This window comes from Hyperolius riggenbachi, chromosome 1 (genome assembly GCF_040937935.1).
Source record: "Hyperolius riggenbachi isolate aHypRig1 chromosome 1, aHypRig1.pri, whole genome shotgun sequence".
In the NCBI taxonomy this organism is placed as follows: Eukaryota; Metazoa; Chordata; class Amphibia; order Anura; family Hyperoliidae; genus Hyperolius; species Hyperolius riggenbachi.
Window position 1 is genome coordinate 480,575,499 of NC_090646.1, and position 22,231 is coordinate 480,597,729.

General features: G+C 44.5%; 1 protein-coding gene across 4 annotated transcripts in view; it reads left to right on the forward strand.

The window, feature by feature from the left end:
* Positions 1–15,075, forward strand: part of CCNB1IP1 (cyclin B1 interacting protein 1) — a 29,901-nt gene extending 14,826 nt beyond the window's left edge. For 2 of the 4 annotated variants that reach the window (XM_068271533.1, XM_068271532.1), the window contains exons 3-4: positions 3,522–3,822; positions 14,794–15,075. In XM_068271533.1, the coding sequence (XP_068127634.1) occupies positions 3,522–3,822; positions 14,794–14,954 (462 nt within the window). In that variant the 3' untranslated portion in view covers positions 14,955–15,075. The remainder of the gene's footprint in view (positions 1–3,521; positions 3,823–14,793) is intronic. The other 2 variants (XM_068271534.1, XM_068271535.1) reach the window with 2 other exon arrangements.
* The last annotated feature ends 7,156 nt before the right edge of the window (positions 15,076–22,231 follow it).

A 22,231-nucleotide genomic window follows, 5' to 3' on the forward strand; every position in this document is an offset into this window, starting at 1 on the left:
AAAGCCTGCCATCCATGGATTCTGTCAGTGTTTTGATCTGTTCACCATCAACATTGCGTGCAGCAGCAACCACAGCCTCCCAGACACTGTTCAGAGAGGTGTACTGTTTTCCCTCCTTGTAAATCTCACATTTTATGATGGACCACAGGTTCTCAATGGGGTTCAGATCTGGTGAACAAGGAGGCCATGTCATTAGTTTTTGTTCTTTTATACCCTTTCTTGCCAGCCACGCTGTGGAGTACTTGGACGCGTGTGATGGAGCATTGTCCTGCATGAAAATCATGTTTTTCTTGAAGGATGCAGACTTCTTCCTGTACCACTGCTTGAAGAAGGTGTCTTCCAGAAACTGGCAGTAGGACTGGGAGTTGAGCTTGACTCCATCCTCAACCCGAAAAGGCCCCACAAGCTCATCTTTGATGATACCAGCCCAAACCAGTACTCCACCTCCACCTTGCTGGCGTCTGAGTCGGACTGGAGCTCTCTGCCCTTTACCAATCCAGCCACGGGCCCATCCATCTGGCCCATCAAGACTGACGCTCATTTCATCAGTCCATAAAACCTTAGAACAATCAGTCTTGAGATATTTCTTGGCCCAGTCTTGACGTTTCAGCTTGTTTGTCTTGTTCAGTGGTGGTCGTCTTTCAGCCTTTCTTACCTTGGCCATGTCTCTGAGTATTGCACACCTTGTGCTTTTGGGCACTCCAGTGATGTTGCAGCTCTGAAATATGGCCAAACTGGTGGCAAGTGGCATCTTGGCAGCTGCACGCTTGACTTTTCTCAGTTCATGGGCAGTTATTTTGTGCCTTGGTTTTTCTACACGCTTCTTGCGACCCTTTTGACTATTTTGAATGAAACGCTTCATTGTCAAGTCCTTCTTTTGACCCATTTTGCCAAAGAAAAGGAAGTTGCCTAATAATTATGCACACCTGATATAGGGTGTTGATGTCATTAGACCACACCCCTTCTCATTACAGAGATGCACATCACCTAATATGCTTAATTGGTAGTAGGCTTTCGAGCCTATACAGCTTGGAGTAAGACAACATGCATAAAGAGGATGATGTGGTCAAAATACTCATTTGCCTAATAATTCTGCACTCCCTGTATACCAGGACTTTCAATTTATTATCTGTTTATATATATTTTATTGGAAAGTGTGTATTGTTTATAGGTAGTGCAGCATATTATTTGCATTTTTGTATTTTTACACTGGTTGTATATTTTGTACTTTTGCTTTCAGTAGACACAGCTTGTTTCATGATTGGTGTTTCTGGGCTTTAGTATATGAAAAAGTTGCCAGTAGCTCCAGTGACAGTTAGGCTTATAACTCACAGGAAAATATCCTGCACACCGCCAGGGATATTAGGGTATTATCTTGGACAGTATCTATCCAATACCCCCCAGTATATTAACAGGGAAATCCAGCACAGAATCCCTCTGGGTAATCCATTCAATGAAGCTGACATACGAGGAGCTCACCACCACACACGGTACTAGTGGCATCCTTTTCTTCACTTGCTGCCTTGCAGTTTAATACTTGTCTATTTAATAAGCCTTATTAAAGACATGAAAACTACACAAGGTGTGCACATAATATGTGTACATAATCCAGGCTAGCTGACATGAAAACTAAACAAGATGTGCACATAATATGTGCACGTAATCAGGCTAGCTGGCTCGTTAGTGTGCATATATCCACCAATGGCATCAGTCATATGATTACAGAGGCTGCATCTTCTCAACACTTACTCCAGTAAACCAATTTCATCATGTTTTGTCCAGTGAGCTCTAGGCTTCTGCAGTCATGTGACTGACGCCATTAGAGTATGTATGCATGCTGAGAAGCCAGCTTGCCCATAGTATGTGTACATAGAGCCTAAATCTCTGCTGGACCTCTCTTGAATAGACAGTGTGCCACCAGGTTTGATATCATTACAGAGACTGACAAAGATTGCTGGGTTCAGCTGGACAAGCCTAAAGTTCTTGAACACGCAACCTACACTTCTTAGTAGTGGAGAAAGTGGATCACATCGGAACGGTTACATTGTGACTGCTGTGACATCCTTCTGTGTTTACCACTATATGAAATTACCCAGTGGTGTTCAGTGGCTATTATTTACATTGATTACTGAGGGCTGTTACATAAACGGATGGAACTCTGGAGAGGGGCTGATACATGTTGGTGTTGGTGCTGTGAGCTTGCTGTGTGGGAGGCATGGGAGTGCTCCGAGGCAATTAGATCAGTCAGTGAGGTGCACCTCCTTTCTCATAATGCCACAATTGTTTTTATGGGGTGTTGATGCAGTGGATGTTGGTATATCAGACTGCTAATCAATGTGGCTATTTTTACATTTTTGTAATAGATCAGTTGAGCAGGTGTGTATTTCTTTAGGTAAAACTACTTTATGATTTCGCCACATACAGTGGACTATAAAAATTGACAGGTCTGACATGTTGTGGACTATTCCTCTCTTGTTTGGGGATTCTTATGCAGCATCCAAAAAAGTTGCACTTCACTTTAACCCTCACTGCTCCCTTTTCACTGCCATTGTCCTGGTTTGGACAATGGCAGTGAAGTTCATCAAGTGTGACTTATCTGTCTGAAGCACAGTGTTCCCCCTCCTCCCCCTCCCTAATGCTGAATGGGTTTGTTTGATCTCAGCTGCTTAGCAATTAAGTATAATTAGAAGAGTCCTTATCTCCCTTCCATTTTCTGCTGCTTGCAGACAGATTACTAGGATGTAGAAGAATACTGCCTGTAATTAACCCTTAAGGGCCTTTTTCCACTAGCTTGCGATTTGCTTCTGATCGCAAATCGCAAGGTACATTAAACTAATGGAAACTGCAGCAGCAATTTCCATTAGTGCGATCCGATTGCGATGCGATTTTGGTAAAAGCGCAATCGTCGTCCTGCCGCGTTTTGTATGCGATTGAGCTGGACTATGAGTATAGTAGCTCAATCGCAATCGCAATCGCATGGTGGAAATTGAAACGCGATTGCGATCGCGATTAGAATCGCGATCGCAATCGCGATCGCATTTCATAGTGGAAAAGGGCCCTTAGTGCGATCCGATTGCGATGCGATTTTGGTCAAAGCGCAATCGTTGTCCTGCCGCGTTTTGTATGCGATTGAGCTGGACTATAATGAGTATAGTAGCTCAATCGCAATCGCATAGTGGAAATTGAAGCGCGATTGCGATCGCGATCTGAACCGCGATCGCAATCGCGATCACATTTCATAGTGGAAAAGAGCCCTAAATGTAAAAATATGAGGTAAAATGAAAGGTTTTTTTTTTATTAATGAGCCTTATACTGTATTTAGCATGCATTTTTAATGTTCTATTGAGCTGCCCTGGGAGTTAAAAATGATGCACGGTTCTAGGTTATAGGTTTTCAAAGACACAAAGTAATGATATATAAGTAGTCGTGCTTTAAAGTAAGACTGTGCGTTTATTTTTAAAAGACATGAGGTTAAATGTATAACTGTAGTACTGTTTGATGCGTCTTTATATTGCATCTAGGTATACCATGAGCGATTATACCAGCAGTATAATTATAGCAAAGCAGAACAACATCTGAAACAGATGGAAAAGCTGTACAGCCATCAAATACAAAGCAAGGAGTCTGAGTTAGCTGGCATGAAAGGTGAAGTAACAACCATGAAGAAGCTCTTGGAAGAGTACAAAAGAAATTACAGTGAACTCTCTGAAAAGTTGATGGAGCGCAATCGAGAGTACCAAAAGCTCCAGGTGCAATATGATAAATTAAAACTCCGCAGTTTGTCTTTGGCTAACAGAGAGGCAGCTGCAAACAGACAGCAAGGTTAGCAGGAATAGTTTATGGCCATTCAGAAAGCTGAAGATTTGGGTGTAACATTTTAAGTAAATGCATCCTTTTGCAGATTTTAATTGTTAGTAGGGATGATCAATGAGATGCTAATAATGTCTCCCAACATTAAAATTTCATGTAAATTACTGACATTTTTGGACTATAAGACGCTCCTGACCATAAGATGCACCTAGGTTTAGAGAACAAAACACAGGGGAAAAAATATACAGTTGTTTGCAAAAGTATTCGGCCCCCTTGAAGTTTTCCACATTTTGTCACATTACTGCCACAAACATTAATCCGTTTTATTGGAATTCCATGAGAAAGACCAATACAAAGTGGTGTACACGTGGGAAGTGGAACGAAAATCATACATCATTCCAAACATTTTTTACAAATAAATAACTGCAAAAAGTGTGGTGTGTGTAATTATTCAGCCCCTATGGTTTGAGTGCAGTCAGTTGCCCATAGACATTGCCTGATGAGTGCTAATGACTAAATAGTGTGCATCTCTGTGTAATCTAATGTCGGTACATATACAGCTGCTCTGTGACGGCCTCAGAGGTTGTCTAAGAGAATATTGGGAGCAACAACTCCGTGAAGTCCAAAGAACACACCAGACAGGTCATGGATCAAGTTATTGAGAAATTTAAAGCAGGTTTAGGCTACAAAAAGATTTCCAAAGCCTTGAACATCCCACGGAGCACTGTTCAAGCGATCATTCAGAAATGGAAGGAGTATGGCACAACTGTAAACCTACCAAGACAAGGCTGTCCACCTAAACTCACAGGCTGAACAAGGAGAGCGCTGATCAGAAATGCAGTCAAGAGGCCCATGGTGACTTTGGACGAGCTGCAGAGATTTACAGCTCAGGTGGGAGACTCTGTCCATAGAACAACTATTAGTCGTGCACTGCACAAAGTTGGCCTTTATGGAAGAGTGGCAAGAAGAAAGCCATTGTTAACAGAAAAGCATAAGAAGTCCCGTTTGCAGTTTGCCACAAGCCATGTGGGGGACACAGCAAACATGTGGAAGAAGGTGCTCTGGTCAGATGAGACCAAAATGGAACTTTTTGGCCAAAATGCAAAATGCTATGTGTGGCAGAAAACTAACACTGCACATCACTCTGAACACACCATCCCCTCTGTCAAATATGGTGGTGGCAGCATCATGCTCGGGGGGTGCATCTCTTCAGCAGGGACAGGGAAGCTGGTCAGAGTTGATGGGAAGATGGATGGAGCCAAATCTTGGAAGAAAACTGTAAGGCTTGGTGGTGTATTCCCCACAGTCAGCATGCAACGCATGAGCTGACGTGGAGGAGGTACACACACTAGCACAAGGAAACAGGCTATCCCTAGTATAGTGGAGGGAAGGACTGACTCCAAAAGGAGATTGTGGCGCACAGAGCCGGTGCAGATCCGACAGCCACAAACAATGCTTTCGCTATAACGTCTCAGCGCAAAGTAGCGCTGAGCGCATAAACCAGAACTGAGGAGATCAGGACAGGTAGACAGAATAAACGCTTGCTAGCTAGCCGCTACTCAGTGACAGCAAGCGTCCACAACAAGACAGACTGGAATGAGGCAGCCAATGCGTAGCGGCGATGGCGTGCCTCACAAAGACAGGACAGGATAGTCAGGAAATAGCAGGATCAAGATAGATGAACGTAACACAGATAAATATACAATAAGTGTGATTTCCTAGCGTATTACAATTACAGCTATCAATGAAACTATTTGTAACGTCTGACTAACATATGTATATATCGGCAATGAACCGATATATGACATAAGCAGGAACACTGACTTAGGACTGGAACGATACAGGGAACAGGACTCAGAAGGATTCGCTATCTCTTCGCAGAGATGAACGCAATCCACAAACGGTAACAGGACAGGATTCAGAAGGATTCGTTATCTCCCCGCAGAGATGAACGCAATCCACAAACAGGACCAGGAACAGGATAACTAGCTCAGCACGGGTGATCAACGTGCTAGAACTGACTAGCTGAACACAGGATATAAACAGTTCGTGTACGTATATATCAGCGTCACTGATGTATCAACGTAACACGAATACAAGGAAAATAATAAACGTGCTGGTATGCATATATATGGGCAATCAACCAATATATGATGCAAAACCAGCAAAGTATCTTTAGAACAAGAAACACGATCGGGGGCTGAAGCGACAGCAAGACAGGCTTAAACTGAAGCTATGAAAACCCGAGGAGTCCTGCAGGAAGCAGATCTTTGAACTGAGGTCATCCAATGGGAGCAGACATGCAGATTCCCACACAGGTGAATGATAATCAGTCACAAGCTGACAGCAGGGAAAGGCAGACAAAGCTATGCAGTTGCATGGAAAGAGATCAGAACTGCCTGAGCTGCAGCACTACTACTTCCAGCAATACCTGCTGTAGCAGCGATCATGACAGTACCCCCGCCCTTAAAAGCGGATTCCAGACGCTTTTCAAAACTGAAATTCCCAACAAAACAGTCTGACTGATAATTCATGATGACCGGGACAGCCCGGCAAGACCAAATTCCAGAATCAGTCCCCACAAGACTGGACCCATCAGAACCAGAACCTACAGAACCATGCCCATCAGTACTACAAGTCTCAGTGTGACACCCATCAGAACCATGATTTCCAGAAGAAAGCCCCCCGAAGCTCTCGGAGCGATACCCACTGCCTTTCAGGGACCGTCCAAAAATGCCAAAGCCTTTGCAATGCCCACCGGAACTGTCTTTACCAACACAAAACCCACTGTTGAACCGGTCCAAGGTACCAGGACAAGCTTCCTCAGAGATCTCCCAGAACACTTTAAAGCTCCAAAGAGATCCCAAAAGGTCAGAACGCCCTTTAGGCTCACATGGAGAACTATCAAGAATCCCCATGGAACCTATGGCAATTCCCGAGTCAGGGTTACAAGGACAAACATCAAGATCAGGGCTTTCAGGGACCAGAACCATCTCTGGGCATGCAGGCAGACTGGCAACATCAGAACATGTCTCCCCTAAGGAAGCATCTGAGTACGCTAACACCTTAGACACACTTGGGCATTCTGGCACACAAAGCACATCTGGGCACACTGGTACAAGAGAAACTTCTGGGCATGTCAAGGAACTGTGAACCTCAGGGTCAGCCAAGATAGGACCGAAACCAGGACTGGACAAAAATTCATCATGACTAGACTTCGCAACTACTGGACTTTTACACGAGAATGCAGGATCAGACTTAGATGTCGCTGATTCCAGCAAAGTCAGTAACAAATCAGATTCAGGGGCATTAACAAGACAGGACAAATCTTCTGATGTATGCACTGAACCAGATAGGAACTCCACAACTACCTCTGGACTGGACAGAGACTCATCTAATACACTGGATTGGAGCTCATGAGCCGCTGCAGAACAAGTCAGTATTGCAGCAGCCCCCACTGGACTAGGCAAAACTGAGGAATTCCCTGGACAGGAAGGGGACTCTGGAACCTCTGCCACAGCGGCCAGAGAATCAGAATTTTCCAAAATACAAGGCAGGGTTTCAGGAATGCTTACTAAATCAGACTGAAATTCTGAGACTTCTGTTATTTTGACCAGAGAATCAGAATTATTCATGTTACAGAGCAAGACTTCTGAAACATTCAGAGGACAGGGCTGGAGTTCCTCGGCTGTTACAACACTGGAGAGGGACTCCACAATATTGGTTAAATCAGACTGTGTACAGGACAAGGTATCTAAGACACTTGCTGACGAGGACCATATTTCAATGACTTCTGCTTAATCAGACAAAGATTCATCAAGTTTATTTAGAGAGGACTTTAATTCTAAGACAGCTGCTAAACAAGTGAATATTGCTGCAACACCCACTGAGGCAAGCAGTGCCTCAGAGTCTTCTGCTAGAGGGTTTGAAGTATCCAAAGTACTGGGTGAAGCATAGGACTCTGCGACTCCAGCTTCACTGGACAGGATCACTGAACAGTCCATATTGCAGGGCAAAACCATGGAAGCACCTGCTGGACAGCATAAGGATTCTGTGACCTGAGCTTCATAGGAGAGATCTACTGCACAGTTCATGGTACAGGGCAAATTTACTGGAACATTTTCTGAACAAGGCAATAACTCTGCGATTTCAGGTTCACATAGCAGATGCTCTGAGCTATTCACGATACAGGGCAAATTTACTGGAACATTTTCTGAACAAGGTAATAATTCTGCGATTTCAGGTTCACATAGCAGATGCTCTGAGCTATTCACGAAGCTAGAGCGAGGTGTAGAAACAGGAAGATCAAGACACAATGTTTGCGCATCTGAATCACCATTCATTTGTAAAATTGGAAAATTCAGATGCTGGGGTTCTGAGGTTTCTAGACAGGATTGCTGGGACTCGGAAACTGATGTAGTGCATCTATTGGCATCTGCTGGATCAGACAGGAGTTGAACTTTATTAACACAGGTAATTTCTGCAGAAGTGTTTGCAGAGGCAGGCAAGATTTTTCTGGTGTCTGTTTCACTGAACAAAGACTCATGAGTACTGGCTAGACTGGACTCGGAAGTCAGCAGGACCTCTGGATTTTCTGCTGAGAAATTTGTGCAGGGCAAGGTTAAGAAAGTATCAGTGGCTTCTGTTTTACTGGGAAGTAACACTGAGTTATCCATGGTACAGGGTGGAATTGCAGGAACTTCAATTTCACACAAAAAGAGCTCCGAATCACCTGCTGAATCAGCGAAAGGTGCTGAAGCAGGCGGGTCAGAACGCCATATTTGCGAATTCGGAGTCACATAAAAATCATCCAAAATCAGTTCCCACACATCAATCAAAGGAGCCACACAGTCATACCTACACACACCAGTCTCTATTAGGTTATAGGCTGACTTAATGCATGCATTCAATACCATTTCACTTTTTGCACTGTAAAATTGACAAAATGAACTTGAATCATTCTTCCATTCACAGACCAGGGCTTCCATCTCTCCCTTCTCGAATGGGGGATCCCATGCATACCTAGCTGAACATTTAGGTTGATCACAGTTTGCAGATATGATTGTGGCAGGGACATATATTGGGTTAATTAGCAGGTGATTGGCAGATTCCTTATTCTTAAGAATCTCCAATACCTGTAGCAAGTGTTGAACTGTACTGTATGCAAACTTCCCTTGGTTCACAAATAAGTTGATTTGTTCAATACTCTGTAATATCTCCTCATAATCATACTCAGATAATTCTTTTAAACAAAAATCTTTATTTTCCCTAGCCAGGGATGAAAGTTCATTAGTAGTTTCATAAGTCCATTTAACTCCCCTGAAAGACAATTGCATTTCATTATCTGTTAATGGCAGAATCTCATTATAGGTCTCAATCGCTAAGGATAACGACTCTGCAGATCGGACACGTTTCTTAGAACGTTTGCGTTTTGCCTTAGACCCTGCTGCCTTTGGTGATTTATTCAAAGCTGCAGGAAAATTATCAGGAACACTCTCTGCTTGCTGATCATTTTTGCAAACAATTGAAGGGGAAGCTGATTGGCCTGCTGCCAGGAGTTCATTTAGAGGAAAAGGCAATGGATCTATGCGCAACCAGTTATGGATCACAAACGCTAGAAATTCCAGCGGTCTCTCTTTCAAATCGGAATGATTGAGAACATCAAATGCCCACTGAAATAATTCCCCTTTAAACAAAATATAACTTAATTGGAGTGCCCAGGTTGAAACAGGAGTCGCTTGGAGATCGGGATTGGCCAGGAACCTGGCACATTCAGAGAAAAACTCATTTTCTGTTTCAGAGCTAAGTTCTTCAACTTTCTTAAAGGAACAGGAACCATAATTAACAGTGTCATACTTTCTGGGAATCCCCCCCACAATGGGGATTGGTAATAGGGTTTTCATAATGTAAGGCTTGGTGGTGTATTCTCCACAGTCAGCATGCAACGCATGAGCTGACGTGGAGGAGGTACACACACTAGCACAAGGAAACAGGCTATCCCTAGTATAGTGGAGGGGAGGACTGACTCCAAAAGGAGATTGTGGCGCACAGAGCCGGTGCAGATCCGACAGCCACAAACAATGCTTTCGCTATAACGTCTCAGCGCAAAGTAGCGCTGAGCGCATAAACCAGAACTGAGGAGATCAGGACAGGTAGACAGAATAAACGCTTGCTAGCTAGCCGCTACTCAGTGACAGCAAGCGTCCACAACAAGACAGACTGGAATGAGGCAGCCAATGCGTAGCGGCGATGGCGTGCCTCACAAAGACAGGACAGGATAGTCAGGAAATAGCAGGATCAAGATAGATGAACGTAACACAGATAGATATACAATAAGTGTGATTTCCTAGCGTATTACAATTACAGCTATCAATGAAACTATTTGTAACGTCTGACTAACATATGTATATATCGGCAATGAACCGATATATGACATAAGCAGGAACACTGACTTAGGACTGGAACGATACAGGGAACAGGACTCAGAAGGATTCGCTATCTCTTCGCAGAGATGAACGCAATCCACAAACGGTAACAGGACAGGATTCAGAAGGATTCGTTATCTCCTCGCAGAGATGAACGCAATCCACAAACAGGACCAGGAACAGGATAACTAGCTCAGCACGGGTGATCAACGTGCTAGAACTGACTAGCTGAACACAGGATATAAACAGTTCGTGTACGTATATATCAGCGTCACTGATGTATCAACGTAACACGAATACAAGGAAAATAATAAACGTGCTGGTATGCATATATATGGGCAATCAACCAATATATGATGCAAAACCAGCAAAGTATCTTTAGAACAAGAAACACGATCAGGGGCTGAAGTGACAGCAAGACAGGCTTAAACTGAAGCTATGAAAACCCGAGGAGTCCTGCAGGAAGAAGATCTTTATACTGAGGTCATCCAATGGGAGCAGACATGCAGATTCCCACACAGGTGAATGATAATCAGTCACAAGCTGACAGCAGGGAAAGGCAGACAAAGCTATGCAGCTTGCATGGAAAGAGATCAGAACTGCCTGAGCTGCAGCACTACTACTTCCAGCAATACCTGCTGCAGCAGCGATCATGACAAAAACCTCTTGGAGTCTGCAAAAGACTTGAGACTGGGGCGGAGGTTCACCTTCCAGCAGGACAACGACCCTAAACATAAAGGCAGGGCAACAATGGAAAGGTTGAAAACAAAACATATCCATGTGTTAGAATGGCCCGTCAAAGTCCAGATCTAAATCCAATCGAAAATCTGTGGCAAGATCTGAAAACTGCTGTTCACAAACGCTGTCCATCTAATCTGACGGAGCTGGAGCTGTTTTGCAAAGAAGAATGGGCAAGGATTTCAGTCTCTAGATGTGCAAAGCTGGTAGAGACATACCCTAAAAGACTGGCAGCTGTAACTGCAGGCAAAAGGTGGTTCTACAACGTATTGAATCAGGGGGCTGAATAATTATGCACACCCTGTTATCATTTAAGTACTTAACAGTTATTTATTTGTAAAAATGTTTGGAATCATGTATGATTTTCGTTCCACTTCTGTTGTGTACACCACTTTGTATTGGTCTTTCACGTGGAATTCCAATAAAATTGATTCATGTTTGTGTCAGTAATATGACAAAATGTGGAAAACTTCAAGGGGGCCGAATACTTTTGCAAGCCACTGTATACTAAACCTGGTGCATCCATGGTGAAGGGGCATCTTGTGGATTATGCTCCCTTTGTACCTCATGCCTCCTTGTATCTCTTGTGTATCTCTGTGTCCACCTCAGTCCTCCTTGTGTCCTCCTCTATGCCCCTTTTTTGTCCCCCTGTGTCCTCGGTTTGTCCCCCTGTGTCACAGTACAGGGAGTCCCCAACATTGCAGCGGGTTGGAGGTTCGTATTGGCAGGCGTTCACAAGTCAGGAACTCCCTGCATTTGGACTATAAGACAGTATATGCAGCTTGAACTTGGACCAATGAAAATTGACAGGAAGTTATACTGAGTGGTCCAATTTCAAGCTGCATATAATTTACAATACATTTGAATGTTAGGAGAAATGATTTGCATCTCACTTATCATCCCTAGTTGTTTCAACTCATCAGAGGTTTTCTCTTATAAGATTAATATTCAAAAGCCAATACTGTACAGCACATGAGATGTGTGTATAGTATGCATGCCTTGCTTCTTGTACTGTCAGCGTGGTGAATTCTCTGAATTAGGGCTGGTGCACACCAAGAGCGGTTCTGAGTGTTTTTTAAACGCTTTCGGGGGGGGAAATCGTTTGGCTAATTATAGTCAATGGGCTGGTGCACACCAGAGCGGCTCGTTTCTCCCAAACGCAAACTCGGGTCCTGCAGCATTTTTGAGATTTCTGAGGCATTTCTGCCTCAATGTATAATATAGGAAAGTGGAAAACTGCTCCGAAAAACGCTAGATCAGAGCAATTTTCCAAGCGTTTTTGTTACAGAAGCTGTTCAGTAAGGCCCCATTCACACTAGAGCGCTTTTCAGGCGATTTCAGCATTGCTGGAAATCGCTAGCATTTTGAAAAACTTGTGTACAATGAAAGTATATTGAAGTGTTCTCATCTAAGCGATTTGCTGAAACGCAAACTCGTAACCTGCAGCATTTTCTGAGCGATTCTGGAGCGATTCTGCAGACTTATATTGAACTAGAAATCGCAAAACGCTAATTGCTGAAAAAACATTGGAAAAACGCTCTCTGTACAGTGAAAAATCGCTTGCAAAAAACTACCAGAAAATCGCTCAGTGTTTGCATTAGCGTTTAGCGATTTGTAGTGTGAATGGGGCCAGCTTTACTGTAACAACATATAAAATCTGCTACACAAAAACGCTAAAAAAACGCTAGGCATGTTTAGAAAATCTCTGTAAACATGCCCCATTCACACTTGCGTTTTCAAAACGCCGGCGATTTTTGCCGACGTTTTGCAGGAGTGATTTTTCTGCGATTTCACGCAGAAAAATCACTGAACACTGCGGCGATTTTGCCGCGATTGCGTTTAGCACTTCTATAGCACTGAAAAGCGATTGCCGGGAAATCGCCTGAAAATGGTGCAGGCAACGCATTTGCGTTTTTGGGCGATTTGCGGCTATTAGCGCAAATCGCCCAAGTAAGAACGGGCCCATAGGGTTTCATTACACTACACTAGCGCTTTTAAAAAGCGCTAGCGTTTGAGCGTTTTGCCTAAATCGCGGCAAAACGCTCTAGTGTGAATTGGCCCTGAAAAACAGCTTCAAAAACCGCTAGCGTTTGCGGATCTGCTAGCGGTTTTTGGTGTGCACCAGCCCTGACAAAAAAGCTAGTTAAGCTATTGGCTGCTTTATTTCTATCCTGTGAATATGAAAAGTGACTAAACCATAAAATAGGCCTCAGCACTAAGAAAGTGGAGACTACAACTGCACACCCCTATTTGAGTGCATCATTTATGAGGTAAAATCATTTTTCTAAGCTACTCCTTTAATACTCTTTCACACAGGAGGCTGAAATGTGTGCCTATTAGACAGTTTAGCCTCCAGTCTGGCAGCCACTGAGAGGCTTCCTGCTACAATATAATGCAGCTGAATGGTAGCGTTTGCAGTGCTGTTATTAGGCTGCAAAGAACCGCCTCTTGTCACATCTGAATATGGCTGCGGTTACCACAACATGTGAGTCCATACGACAGATGCCTCACCACAAATTGTTGGTGTAAGTTACTAGAAATATGATGCCTTTCTGGAACCGAGGAAGTATCTGCAGGTAAACATACTGTGTAGACCTATTCTTCACATGGACAGCAACAGAGGCAGTGTAACCCAGCCCTTAGTGTTCTTTCACACTGCATCAGTTATGTTGCATGTCAACTCACTCCCCACACAATTCTTCGGGCCTGTTCACATCTCTGTGTTGTAACGGATAACGTTGTTCCAACTCGCTGCATGCTGTCCCCTTTTACACCTGTTACTCGCTGTTGCGTTGTGATTCGTTTTCAATAGCAGTACAATGGTCCCAAAAGGTTGTACCACACAGTGCAGCCATACAGTGAGGCATACAGTACCAGCCAATTATGCCTCACTTCCAGTGGAAACATGCATGTTGTACTGTAATTGTCCTTTCACACTTGCACCATTGTTTTGCACCAAATCGGCGCATAACGGCGCATGGGCCTATCACATTGCTTGCAGTGCAATGTGATGTCTTCCGTCGGGGCAACACAAGGGATACTCTTGCCATACATGACAATGTGCTGGCAGCGAGGCTTACTCTTATGATAATGTAGGCCTCACTTTACAGTTGTGCTGCACCATTAAGGTGCAATGCCAGTTTTCGTAGCCATTGCATTGCGATTGAAGAACAATCGCAATGGAAATTAAGCAGTGTGATCGGGGCTTTAACACACTGCATGTTGTGGTGCGCATACATGGTACAATTTCTTCATTTTTTTTCCATTAGATAATTTCATTTGATTATTCCATTAGGTTGATTATAAAGATTTTTCCAACCTGCCCAATTTTTATCAATAAAACAGGGTAATTGTTCAGTTTTTTATTAAAAAAAATCAATTGTTTTTGTTGTAACGTGTATGGGCACCATTACTGCACTGGTACCCGCTGTGCTGTACCACGATCAATATGATAGCTCCGTAGGGCTATCTTTGCTTCTGTGCCAAGATGCACTGATTTTTTGTGACATGACACACCGGTGGAAGTGTGAAAAGGGGCCTCAGGTTTTGAGTTGATGTCTAAAGTCTCCACTGCAGTTCACACACATTACAATGCGTGCGTTATGCAATGTGCACAATGTGAATCCATCTTCTGTTTAAAATAACTTTTCAGCAGCCTGCAACTGAAAAAGTACAAAAAAGTATTGTCAAAATTTCCTGAACATTTTCTTGCTTGCTGATGTCTCTGCCCTGAATGTGCTAGTATGATATACAGTAATTTATACTGTATCACATTTGCTGTACACATCCACAGTATTGATAAAGTTTATTTATCCTTTAGGAAACCCACCACGGATGAGATCATCTGAGGCTCCTTCTCCACCCTTCTTCTGTTCTTCCCCCTTTGATGATGCTAGAAACTCAGCCTTTTGCTCTCCTCTGAATAGACAAGAGCAGCATAATGCACCTTCATCCAGAGGATTCAAAATTATGAGGATGTAAAATTCCAAAAAGATAAAGTAAAAAACCCTTTACAAATAAAAATCTGGATGGTCACATTTCCTCAGCCACGGTTATGTTGAATTTTAATTGTTTTTAATACTGTTATTTAAGTAAATAAAATACCAGGTTTACTGAATATTTAGCTTCTGTGTCTTGTTCATTTATTTGCTCCAAATGTATGATTTTAACCACTTCACCACTGAGGGGTTTTACCCCCTGACCACCAGAGCAATTTTCACCTTTCAGCGCTCCTTCCATTCATTCGTCTATAACTTTATCATTACTTATCCCAATGAAATGAACTATATCTTGTTTTTTTTGCCACCAATTAGGCTTTCTTTAGGTGGGACATTATGCCAAGAATTATTTTATTCTAAATGTGTTTTAATGGGGAAATAGGAAAAAATGTGGGAAAAAATTATTATTTTTCAGTTTTCGGCCATTATAGTTTTTAAATAAAGCAAGCTACTGTAATTAAAACCCATGAAATGTATTAACCCATTTGTCCCGGTTATAAAACCATTTAAATTATGTCCCTATCACAATGTTTGGCGACAATATTTTATTTGGAAATAAAGGTGCATTCTTTTCAGTTTTGCATCCATCCCTAATTACAAGCCCGCAGTTTATAAAGTAACAGTGTTATACCCTCTTGACATAAATATTTAAAAAGTTCAGTCCCTAAGGTAACTATTTATGTTTTTTTTTTTATTGTATTTTTTTTTTTTTTAATTACAAAAAAAAAATAAAAATTGGGGAGTGTGGGAGGTAATGAGTTAATTTATTGTGTAAATGTAATGTTTGTATATGTAAAATGCTTTTAGGGTGTAGTTTACTATTTGGCCACAAGATGGCCACAGAGTGTTTGTTTACATGCCACCTGTAAGCGTCCGGAAGGACGCTTACAGGAAGCAGTAGGAGGCTGGGAGACGCACAATGATCTCGCTGTTTCTGAAAGAAGCAGCAGATCATTGCGGGGGCTAGATCAATGAATGGGAATGGATTTTCCCGTTCATTGATCTCCGGGCGAGCGGGCGGCGGCGTGCACGAGCGGCGGGTGCGCGCGCACGAGCGGCGGGAGCGCGGACAGCGGCGGTAGCGCGGAAGGTACCGATTTCTCCGTCCCTGGTTTTTTAGGAGGGTAAAAAGGGGCGGAGAAATTCGTACCGCTGGGGGTAAAGTGGTTAAAGGACTTACGAGGCCAGATTTGTAAAAAATACATAAAAAAAGTTAGATACCTGTGTGTGTTTGCAAGGCACGGAGGACGCCCTCCGCGCCCTCCGTGCCGTTCCGCCTGGTCCCCGCTGCTTAATATGCCCCCGAACAGTCCCCGACCGCGCGGCCCGGGTCGTGCTCCCCAGCCTGTACCAAGATGGCCGCCGGAGCTGGCCACGGCTGCGCAGTCCGCATAGCCGCGAGTGTGGCTGCGCAGCTCTAAGGCCAACCCCCCGATCCACGTAACAGTAGCGTCGATCGGGGAGTTGGCCTTAGAGCTGCGCAGCCGCACTCGCGGCTATGCGGACTGCGCAGCCGCGGCCAGCTTTTTGAAGGCTGGAGAGCCCGACCCGGGCCGTGCGGTCGGGGGTCGTTCGGGGGCATATTAAGCAGCGGGGACCAGGTGGAACGGCACGGAGGGCGCGGACGGCGTCCTCCGTGCCTTGCAAACACACACAGGTATCTAACTTTTTTTATGTATTTTTTACAAATCTGGCCTCGTAAGTCCTTTAACCACTTCCCAACCACAGGTTTTTTTCCTCCCGTTGTATCGCCAATAACTTTATTGTTACTTATTACATTGAAATGATCTGTATCTTGTTTTATTCACCAGAAAATCAAGCTTTCTTTGGATGGTACTTTTTGCTAAGAATTATTTCATTTTATATACATTTTAAAGGGAATTATTATTATTATTTATTAGATTTATATAGCGCCAACATATTACGCAGCGCTGTACAATAAATAGGATTACAGACAATGATAACAGGGTTGACAGAACAATACAGGTAACAGACCATAGATACAACAATACAGGTAATAGCAATAAGATACACAACACAATGCAGATAATAGTACAATGCCAGATCATAAACTGGAATGGTAGTGGTAAAAGATTACCAGTTCCAAATTCTGGGTAAAGTGCACACAGTCAAGTATGATACACAAGGGGAGAGGGCCCTGCCAAAGGCTTACAATCTAGAGGGAGGGGCTGGTGACACAAAAGGAGGCGGTGCATCAAGAAGTTATTGGCAGAAAGGATTAGGGTAGTGTTGAGTTGATGTAGGCCTCCTTGAAGAAGTGAGTTTTGAGTGCTTTTCTGAAGGTGTTGAAGGTGGGAGCGAGCCTGATGGGCAGTGGGAGAGAGTTCCACAGGATAGGGGCAGCTCTAGTGAAGTCCTGCAGTCTGGCATGGGAGTGCGAGATGCGTGGGGTGGTTAAGAGGAGGTCGTTGGAGGAGCGAAGTGGGCGGCCAGGTGTATATCTGCTGACCAGGTCAGAGATGTAGGTTGGGCAGGACTTGTGTAAGGATTTGTATGCCAAACATAGGATCTTGAAGCTGATTCTGAAGTGAATTGGAAGCCAATGAAGGGATTTGCGTAGGGGAGTTGTGGAGACAGAGCGGTGGGAGGAGTAGATGAGTCTGGCTGCTGCGTTCATGATGAATTTTAGGGGGGCGATGCGGTTTTGAGGAAGGCCTGACAAGAGGGAGTTGCAGTAGTCCAGGTGGGAGATGATGAGGGTATGGACAAGGAGTTTGGTAGTGTCTGGGGTCAGGAAAGGCCGGATCTTGGAGATGTTGCGTAAGTGGAAATAGCAGGCTCTAGCTACGGTTTGGATGTGGGAGGTGAAGGAGAGGGCCGAGTCTAGGGTGACACCCAGGCAGCGGGCTTGTGTGGTTGGATGAATGATTGTGCCATTGACAGTGACATAGAGGTCAGTGGGGGGTGAAGCAGCACGGGGCGGGAAGATTAGGAGTTCAGTCTTATCCAGGTTTAATTTTAGGAACCTGGCAGACATTCACGATGAAATAGCTGAGAGACCAGAGGACACCTTCTCCATGGTGGTGGTGGAGAGGTCAGTGGTATGGAGGTAAATCTGGGTGTCATCTGCATATAGGTGATAGTTGAAACCCAGAGAGGAGATGAGTTTTCCGATGGAGGCGGTGTAAATGGAGAACAGCACGGGACCAAGAACAGAGCCTTGGGGGACCCCAACTGAAAGTGGGAAGGAGGTTGAGGAGGAACCATTGAAGGAGGTCTTGAAGGAGCGATTTGAGAGGTAGGAGGAAAACCATGCTAGGGCACGGTCTTGGATACCCACAGATTGCAGGGACTGGAGTAGCAGGGAGTGATCAACAGTGTTGAATGCTGATGAGAGGTCTAGGAGGAGAAGGATAGTGTATTTTCCTTCGGCCTTGGCAAGCGTGAGGTCATTGACGACCTTGGTGAGGGCAGTCTCGGTGGAGTGGCCTGGCCGAAATATAAGAAAAAAAGGGAAAAAATTATTATTTCTCAGATTTCAGCCATTATAGCATTAAAATAAATTGTGCTTTGATACATAAAACCCACACATTTCATTTGCCCATTTGTCCCGGTTATTACAACATGATTTTTAATATTATAACAATAATTACGAGCAGGACCGGATTTATATCACAGGAGGCTACAGGCACAGATGTCCTGGGTCCTGGCACCATAGACTTCACCCTCTACAAACCCCCACTGAACCGCACCACAAGTGTGCTGGCTGTCACTTCTTCAGTATTTCCCTTGCCTGTCATAGGTAGCTACAGGTATCCCTTAACCACTTGCCGACCGCGCACTCATAACGCGCGTCGGCAAAGTGGCAGCTGCAGGACCAGCGACACACATCTGCGTCACCGGCTGCAGGCTAATTAATCGGGAAACAGCCACTCGCGCGAGCAGCTACTTCCTGTCAATTCATGGCGGGGGGCTCCGTGAATAGCCTGCGGGCCGCCGATCGCGGCTCGCAGGCTAAATGTAAACACAAGTGGAAATAATCCACTTTGTTTACATTTATACAACGCTGCTAACAGTAGCAGCGTTGTACTAGATCAGCGATCCCCGGCCAATCAGCGGCCGGGGATCGCTGTCACATGACAGGCAGGAGCCTGTTAGAGGCTGCACAGGACAGATCCATTCCTGTGCAGCCTCCGATCTCCGGGGAAGGGAGGGAGGAGAGGGGGAATCCTGCGGTGGAGGGGGCTTTGAGGTGCCCCCCCCCCCGCCAGCCACACGCAGGCAGGAGCGATCAGACCCCCCCAGCACATCATCCCCCTAGTGGGGAAAAAGGGGGGGGCATCTGGTCGCTCTGCCTGGTGTTTGATCTTTGCTGTGGGCTGTAGAGCCCACCCAGCACAGATCAGCAAAATCAACGCTGGTCCTTAAGGGGGGGTAAAGGCTGGGTCATCAAGTGGTTAATATAGTAGCTAGAGGTGCCCCCAAGTATTAAGTAGCTAGTGGTGTGGCCAACTGAAGGGAGAGCTCATTTACACTCTGCTCGGGATTTTGTATAGGGAAGGAGGGAGGGAGGCACTGGAGGAGGGGAGTGAGCCGCCTTTTTATTGTCAGGCGCCTGTAGGCACGTGCATACAGTGCCCTATGGTAAATCCAGCCCTGAATACGCGCCTTTATATGATAAATTAAAGGGGCACTATGGTGAAAATTAGTCTAGTCGGATAACCCTGTTATATTAGAAGCATCAAATACTTAATATTTTTAAATGTCTACTTGAGAGGTTTTAGACAGCATATGTAGTGATCCTGCCTGTTGTCCCCCTCCGCTGACTCTGCTGCATTGTAATAGCTGATTTTGTGTCTCTCAGCTGAGGATAGCAAGAGAAATGACTTGGTTCCTTCTGTGTCCAGAGCTATGATGTTCCCCAGCACTCCCTGATCAGTCTACATATCCCGTACAGTTTGAGCACGGAGTAATGATCTGTAAATCAGTTGTAACAGCGCGCGGTGGTGGGGGGTTTGTGGGAGGGGATACGTTGCATAGCTAGAGAAAATGTCGGGCTGTATCTCTACAGATGCTGTCAAAAAACCTTTCAAGACCACATTTTTTTTTAAAAAAAGGCTAAATAATTTAAGCGCCTAATATTAGCTACATTTTACAAAGTTACCCTAATAGCCTAATTTTCACAATAGCGCTAAAGGGGCACTATAGTGAATTAGCTTATTTTTTATGAAATAATGAAATAACATTGAAACAGGTATGTTGTAGAAGTTTAAAAAAATATATACAAAAAATTATAAGCAGAGGCGTCACAATACTCACCTATTTAGTGGCTCTTAATAGTTAGCAACTCAATACTAACTGGTTAGCAACTGGTTGAACTCGATGTACGTATGTCTTTTTTCATCCCAAATAACTATGAGATGCCGATCAGCTCATTCAATTGTAGGGAACAAAAAATAAACTGACATTTTTTTAACCACCCTGGCGTTCTGATAAGATCGCCAGGGAGGCTGCGGGAGGGTTTTTTTTAAATTAAAAAAAAACTATTTCATGCAGCCAACTGAAAGTTGGCTGCATGAAAGCCCACTAGAGGGCGCTCCGGAGGCGTTCTTCCGATCGCCTCCGGCGCCCAGAATAAACAAGGAAGGCCGCAATGAGCGGCCTTCCTTGTTTTGCTTACACCGTCGCCATAGCGACGAGCGGAGTGACGTCATGGACGTCAGCCGACGTCCTGACGTCAGACGCCTCCGATCCAGCCCTTAGCGCTGGCCGGAACTTTTTGTTCCGGCTGCGCAGGGCTCAGGCGGCTGGGGGGACCCTCTTTCGCCGCTGCTCGCGGCGAATCGCCGCAGAGCGGCGGCGATCGGGCAGCACACGCGGCTGGCAAAGTGCCGGCTGCGTGTGCTGCACTTTATTTGGGGCAAATCGGCCCAGCAGGGCCTGAGCGGCAGGCTCCGGCGGTACTGGACGAGCTGAGCTCGTCCATACCGCCCAGCTGGTTAATGAATATTTCCCCTTTCAAAGATGTGGTAGGAACAGAGGTAAGTTCCTACCTTCTAGCGGTACTTTGCACCACTGCTGAAGCTACTTTACCTAGCTATTCTGCACTTACTAGCAAGTAGTGTAGCTTCTGAGGCCCCAGCACTCAAGCAGGCTCTTTTGTGGACACCTCTCTGTTTCTGTCTACCACCCAAATGTATGGCGCATGTCCATTATTCTTTCATGTAAAAGCAAGAAGTTTTGAATCAGGATGATACCATTTATTGGCTAACTTAAAAGAATAAGAGTAAGCAAGCTTTCGGCTATATAACCTTCATCAGGCTTCAATCCTGTTAGATCCAATAGGTCAATCCAACAGGACTGAAGCCCGATGAAGGCTATACAGCCGAAAGCTTGCTTACTCTTATTCTTTTAAGTTAGCCAATAAATGGTATCGTCCTGATTCTAATATCATCCCGATTCTAAACTTCTTGCTTTTACCGATGGCTAACATGGTACATTACCCTTTTGCTCTTTCGTGTAAAGTACACTTGATAGAATCACTTTGGCAGTAGTGTGGGGGACCTCTAGTCCAGGAGGGAAGGAACGTTGGTACCTTCCTACCTTCTAGAGATCCCCCACACTACTGCCAAAGTGATTCTACACCTTTGAAGGGAGGAAAATGTATTTAAAATTGACAGTTATAATTGTTGCCCCCCCCTGAGCTTTTTTTTCTACTAGTGACTTTTCATGATCCGATTCCAAACGCAAAACGCTTCGTGCTACACTAATGGAAATCACGTGGGATCATTTCCATTTGTGCTGTGTGATGTATCCTTCTGCATTTTGCGTACATTTGCAATTGAGTTTGCAACAATTGCAACGTGACACCTGTCAGGTCTCGATGCAATTGCTATTCCTAGTGGAAAACAGCCCTAGTCTCACAACTTGCCTGAACCAATTTCTCTGCCCATAGGCTATGTTCACAGTGGGGTGTTGCAGTATGTAGCACCAGACAATATGTGGGGAGGTGTGTAGTCCAGAGGAGTCCCAAGATTTCCTATGGATACAGGAAAAATACAGAGAGAAACCAGGAGCCCCTTATCGTGTTGTTAGTATATTAATGTCAGGTTCTGGATAAATACAAAGTGATGAGTTAATCACAAAGGTGGGTTGCAAGACCAGCAAGCAGAGTATAAAAGCAAGTGAGGAAATTCTGTCCCCACTCGGGTTGTCTTCAAATGTATGGATCGTACTCCAGAAAAAACAATTGTTTGGGTACACAAAACAAACAATAGACAGCAATCTCTTAGGGCTCTT